At 37.1% G+C, this 6,000-nt stretch overlaps 1 protein-coding gene across 3 annotated transcripts in view; it reads right to left on the bottom strand.

Moving 5' to 3' along the window:
- Nucleotides 1-617: 617 nt before the first annotated feature.
- RAB6A (RAB6A, member RAS oncogene family) overlaps nucleotides 618-6,000 on the bottom strand; it is a gene marked incomplete at its 3' end in the record, with an annotated part of 77,851 nt that continues 72,468 nt past the window's right edge. For all 3 annotated transcript variants that reach the window (XM_079707611.1, XM_079707610.1, XM_079707612.1), the window contains 2 exons: nucleotides 1,692-1,758; nucleotides 618-682 (listed from right to left, as the gene is read on the bottom strand). In XM_079707611.1, the coding sequence (XP_079563737.1) occupies nucleotides 618-682; nucleotides 1,692-1,758 (132 nt within the window). The remainder of the gene's footprint in view (nucleotides 683-1,691; nucleotides 1,759-6,000) is intronic.

Below are 6,000 nucleotides of genomic sequence, written 5' to 3'. Positions count from 1 at the left end.
CAGCACTGCCTACCACGACAGTTGAGTTTTGACCTCAATTAAGGTCTAAGTAATTTATGTCAGTGCTTAAGAATAATTTTGGATATCTTGAGAGCAAATGGTGTTGCTAAAACTGAAGGATAATTCCAATGGGCTTGGTCTGACTACTGCTTTGCCCCCTCTTGTTTGTTTTGACAGAGGGAGGATTGGAATAGGAAATGGGGTAAAGAACAGCAAGTAAAGCAGGGAGAGATCAAGTAGGTAGGCAAGTGCTGCTGTGAACAACTGTTCTTTAACCAAGCCACATACTGTTGAGGTTTCCATCATTTTGAAGTACATTCTCATAACATTAAAAAGGAAAAAAAAAATGTTAAGAAAATGTATCTAATTTTTAAAGTTACCACTGGAATATGCTGGAATTGTTTGGCTTTTTGTAAAATATAAATAATGAAGACACTGACTTTTTTGTGCTTGTGAAGCTAATAGATCATCTCCAAGAGACAGGCAGCAATGCTGAATTGCAATACGTTATTACTGAAGGGAAAAGGTTCAAGCCAATATTCACACTGCAGTCAATGAAAGAGTAAGGGGGCCAAAGCAGTGAGCTTCTGGAGGAAAGTTGAAGATGCCATGGGGGATTAGCAGGAACAGCCTCCTTCGCTGACTGGTTGCTCCTGAGGCTTTTCCAGTTTTATGTCAATCACTGAAACAAAAGCTAAGGAACTATAAATGGGAAAGTACAATTCCAGTTCTGCTGAACATCGACAATTCTGCTAAGACCCCCTTCCATTCCTATTTGGCTTCAGAGACTACTCCGCCACTATTTTCTATATACCTCGCTCACCATATAAGGTGCTCATATGGAAAAAACTTGCTTATATCTCCTATATGCAGCAAGGTTCAGAATAAGGTTAATTCCTACTCATGGAAATCTATCCTAAGGAAATTATTCTACAGGAGTAAGAAATCATATAAAGAAGATGTTCCTTAAAAAATTATCTATAATAAAAATCTGAAAATAGCCTATAAGAGAGTTCCACAACAGGGAGAGAATTTAATAAATAATGGGGCTTCAACTCTATAGATCACATTATGCTGCTAAAATAAAGGCTTAGAAAACAAAAAACATTCAGAAGTGGGAAGAGCTGAATACAAAGTGCTATGAATTCTATGGCTTAATAAAACGGTCTGCATATGGAAAAACACTAGAAGGTAAATATGAGACAAACAAGGAAAATATCAAAATTCTTTTAAATAACTAATATTACATGTGCTTCATTCTGTCCCATTTTTGAAAGCAGAGGCCACGATAAAGCTCCAAACTTAGTTATCTCCTGCCTATGCCAAGTAGACAGTTCATATGATAGAAAAAGCAGGGGAAGGAAATATGATATATATTGTGGGGAAAAAGCCCAGAGCCAAGGGATGTCAAAATTAAGAAGCTGGAGGGTGGGATGTTAAGAATTTCTTGCTCATTAGACATCAAGCAAGCAAACAAACACAAACCCTCTCACTGATTAATCGTAGTGAGCAGCAGCCTGCAAAGAATGCAATTGGATAACCAGATCTCATTTGTTATAGAAAAATTTTTTGCTCCTAAACCATCAATTCTTGGCTGTAAAAGGCAATGGCATAATATTCCTAAGCCAACCAAGTGGGGCTCTAAAGACTTGTAGTAACAATAAAATTTCCTGATGAAACAGAAAGGATACTGTCTTCTCTGCTTCTGTCCTGTGTGCTTTCCATTCCAGGTAGAGCTGCTGCAACACGTCGGAAGAGCTGTGGAAAAAGAGACGTGATAATTGGGAGGGAAAATTTAGCAAAAGGTATCAAGTAAAGGGATGACCACTGGATGGTTGAGTTAAAGGATATGGCTTCTGGGTTATTCCTTAGACCTTAGCACAATGAAAGCACATTAAAATGTCTATTTATTCTAAAAATGAATATCATGTGAAAACCAGCATGTCAAATACAAAGAGGATCCTTGCTTTCCAACGGGTGAGATTAGACATGAACAAACAGCTAAGAACTAAGCAGCAAAAATACCATTTGAGTCATAAAAACAAACTACTACAGGAACTCAGAGTAAGGACAGAATGTTCATTTAGTTACACTGTATAGTGGCATTCCTATCTTTTTAATGAGTTAGGTTCTAAAGTTAGTGTACATATGGAGAAAGTCAATCTAGTCAAAACTGCCCTTGATAACTCCTTAGGAAATCACTATGTTAGAAAGCACCATACCACACTCAATCCTGGTGAGATGTTCACTTTGAGAGGCATGTGGAAACAGAAACTGACTGAAGGAACAACAGATTCATACTCTCTACTTCATGTCCAATCCTAGCTATCCACTTACTGGGAAGAATGGCAGGTAAAACTGCAGATTATTTCAATCATTTCTTTTTGTTAGGCATGCAGTGTAAAATTCCTATAAGTTAAAATGCACATATGATGTTAACTACCTTATACTAAGTACCTGCTTACTTGAGGCACTGTCTAAAGTTCTCCAGGGACACAAAAATGAACAAGATGTGCTTTTTAGATTCAAGGAGCTCACAGTTTGGCAAAGGAGACAGACTCAAACCATTCCTTGTGTTACAATGCAATGAGTGCTATGAACTAAGGAAGTAGAAAATGATATGACAATACAGATGTAAGAAGGCCCTACTCAAGAGGCCGAGAAAAATCCTCAGGCAATGACATTTGAGTTGGGATTTAAAGGCAGTTTTAAAGATTTCACATGGTTGAAAAACAGACCATACAAAGCACTCAGAGTTTAAGCACTCCATAAATGTTCCTGAATTAAAATAAGAAGAAACAGAAAGAAGGCCAAAGATGAAAGAATGGAACTATATGTAATCTGTCTAGGGAAAGAAGTATAGAAAAGGAGCAAATCTTTATCTGTAGGCAATAAGTACGATGTGGTAGGATTAAGGAAGACCTGAATAAAAGTATAATTGTCTTGGTTCTGTAACGTTTAGTAGCATTTAGAGATGTGCCAAAGTTAGGCATTAGACTCAATATTCAACCAAAATCAGCTATTAAGACTTAAAATTGCGGAATGCTTACTTGAACATCAGAAACTGTGCATGATCAAAGATCATGTGGTTGTGTAAATTACCATCAATCAAATCAATGTAACATTAATTGTATAAAGGTGGGTCCATTTGGATTAATATATGAATACTCATTTTCAAATACAGATCAGCACTCTAGATCTAGATACAAGAATAAATGCTGCAATAATTAATGTCTGTGAAAGCTGTTAATTTTATGAACAAAAATAACTTAAAATTTACAAAGGCAAAATGAACACAGAAATAGGTTAATACAGTGCATTAGATAACTTTAGGAAGAATATTATGCCCTTTCAAAACTAGCAAGTGTTTATAATTAATTAATGCATGCAAAGTTGGACAATAATTCTAATCTTTTTGAAGTTTTTATATAATAGTATTAGATAATGAATTAAAAGCAGAATGTCAACTTTGTCAGCTCAAAATTTTATGCATCAGGAAAAGTCTAACACCCATTAAAAATCACTTTTCATCCAGAGATAAAGAATATAGAGTATGAAGGAAAAACATATTTTATAGACAATAAGAAAGCCTGAAAAAAAATGTGTTCCCCCTCCAACATCAACTGAAAACAACCATCTATTTAGTACTGCAAACCAGCAATGAGTATAGTGACTACTGGAATACTCTAGCAGCTGACAATGTGGCACTAAACCAAATCTTGTATCCCAGAAATTCGTTCTATAATGGTGATATTCAGTTTTGGCCACAATGATTTTCAAGAATGGTTAGGTAGTCCAGACCGACTGGAGAACACTATATTTAAAAGGATTAGAATGAAGCTATATATATATATTGAAAGCCAGACTAAGAAAGACCTGCAAAGAATATGGACTTCATCTGGCAAAGGAAGGCACTAAAAAAAGCAGTGTGCATAAAGACTTCTTTCAATAATTCCAGTGTATTACTATGACTACAAAGACATACAAATCACATATTGAAAGCAAAAGATATTAAGGTGAGATGGCTAAAACCTAAAAGGTGAAGTGTTTACATTCTGGGTAGGCCACTTGTGTGACAGGCCATCTTTCTGTTTTTCAATTTTCTCACCTGTAAAATGGGCTTAAGACAACAGTACACTTAACTGACTAGATTACTGTGAAAATTAAGGGAAATCATTATGTAAACTGCTAAGGGCTGATCTTCTACATAGAAACTCTTTCATATACAGTAGCTCTCTTCCTATCAGAATTGAGTATCACTCACAATAACCCATGGTCCTGTGGGCTAAGGGAACAGAATATTTTGAAATTCTGCAAGAATTCTAGGACTACAGCAAAGTACCAATAGGCACAAAATCCTGCTTTAAGAAACTATGTAAAACTGACAGGAAAAATGTGGGGGGCGGTTGGGAGAGATCATCTGAAAATATTAAAGCAGAAGTGAAATGTTCTTACTTAGGAAAATCCAGAAATCTTCCCCAAGATCTCATAGCTTGCTCGGACATGAAATATTCATTAAACTGCCTACCTGTTCAAGATACATAATCTTTCTGGCTTCTAAGAATATTTTATTATGGGCTAGCTTAGAAATTGAAAATTTTTTTTTGTGGGGGAGGCATAGGGAAGGTCTGTTTACCTTCTGTGAAAATGGAATGAGGTTTACAAGTTTTGAGGCTTTTTAAAAAATTAAAGTAAGTTCTAGTTAGTGAAAAGTACATAACTAATGAGGTCTTTCAGGGAGGGTATTGTTAGAGTTACACCCATCTACCTATTCTCATAATATAACATAGGAATATCCTCCCCTGCTCCCAGCTCAATCTGTCTAGCTGATAGACCCTTCAGGATCCATTCCCTGATAACTCTGAGAAAAACCTCCCTAACCCATTCCCAGATTTCTTCAATCCCATCATCTTCCAATCTAATTAAACACTTCTATATATTCCAAGAGCACTCTGCATTTCTTCTTCTTTTTAAAATTTATTTATTTATTTATTTATTTATTTATTTATTTATGGCTGCATTGGGTCTTCCTTGCTGCGTGCGGGCTTTCTCTAGTTGCAGCGAGCAGGGGCTACTCTTCCTTGCAGTGCACGGGCTTCTCATCGCGGTGGCTTCTCTTGTAGCGGAGCACAGGCTCCAGGAGCGGGGGCTTCAGTAGTTGTGGCATGTGGGCTCAGAAGTTGTGGCTCACAGGCTCTAGAGCGCAGGCTCAGTAGTTGTGGCACACGGGCTTTGCTGCTCTGTGGCATGTGGGATCTTCCTGGATCAGGGCTCGAACCAATGTCCCCTGCACTGGCAGGCAGATTCTTAACCACTGCACCACCAGGGAAGTCCCCTGCATTTCTTCTTTCAGAGCTTTTATTACACTGATTATAATGGTCTATTTACCTCCCAGTCTTTCCCTCTAGACTTTAACCACTGGAGGACAAGGCTCATATTTCATCTTTGTTATCCTAGTACCTGACATGCAGTAGATATTCTTTAAAATGTTAGTTGTAAGAATGGCTAATGCGTGTGAAAACACATCAGAAAGCACACAGTGCAGTACAAATAGTTGATTAGTGCCTTTATCCACTGGCTTTTTTGAGTTCACTTCCATCTGAATTCTCAGATAATTCTTAATTTTTTTTTGGCCGTGCTGCACAGTATATGGGATCTTAGTTCTCCAAAAAGGGATCAAACCTCGCCCCCTACATTGGAAGCATGGAGTCTTAACCACTGGACTTAGGGTCCAGGGAATTATCTAGGGAAGTCCCTCAGATAATTCTTTAGGCATGACTATCCATAATACTATTTAGCAGATGATCACAGATTTGAGAAAGCCTGTTTTTTAAAATCAAGTAAAAGAAAAATTAGCAATACTTATGCCCACTGACTCCTCCCGACCCCAGAAAAAAGGAAACAAAAGAAATCAATGAACTCAGTTTCTTGTAGAAAAAGGAATCATAAAAGGAATTTTAAATTTATATGCAGAGTGACAGTGAAGGAAAATGCTGATAA

This window comes from Hyperoodon ampullatus (genome assembly GCF_949752795.1).
Source record: "Hyperoodon ampullatus genome assembly, chromosome: 7".
NCBI classification, from domain to species: Eukaryota; Metazoa; Chordata; class Mammalia; order Artiodactyla; family Ziphiidae; genus Hyperoodon; species Hyperoodon ampullatus.
This window is presented reverse-complemented; position numbering and strand designations above follow the sequence as displayed.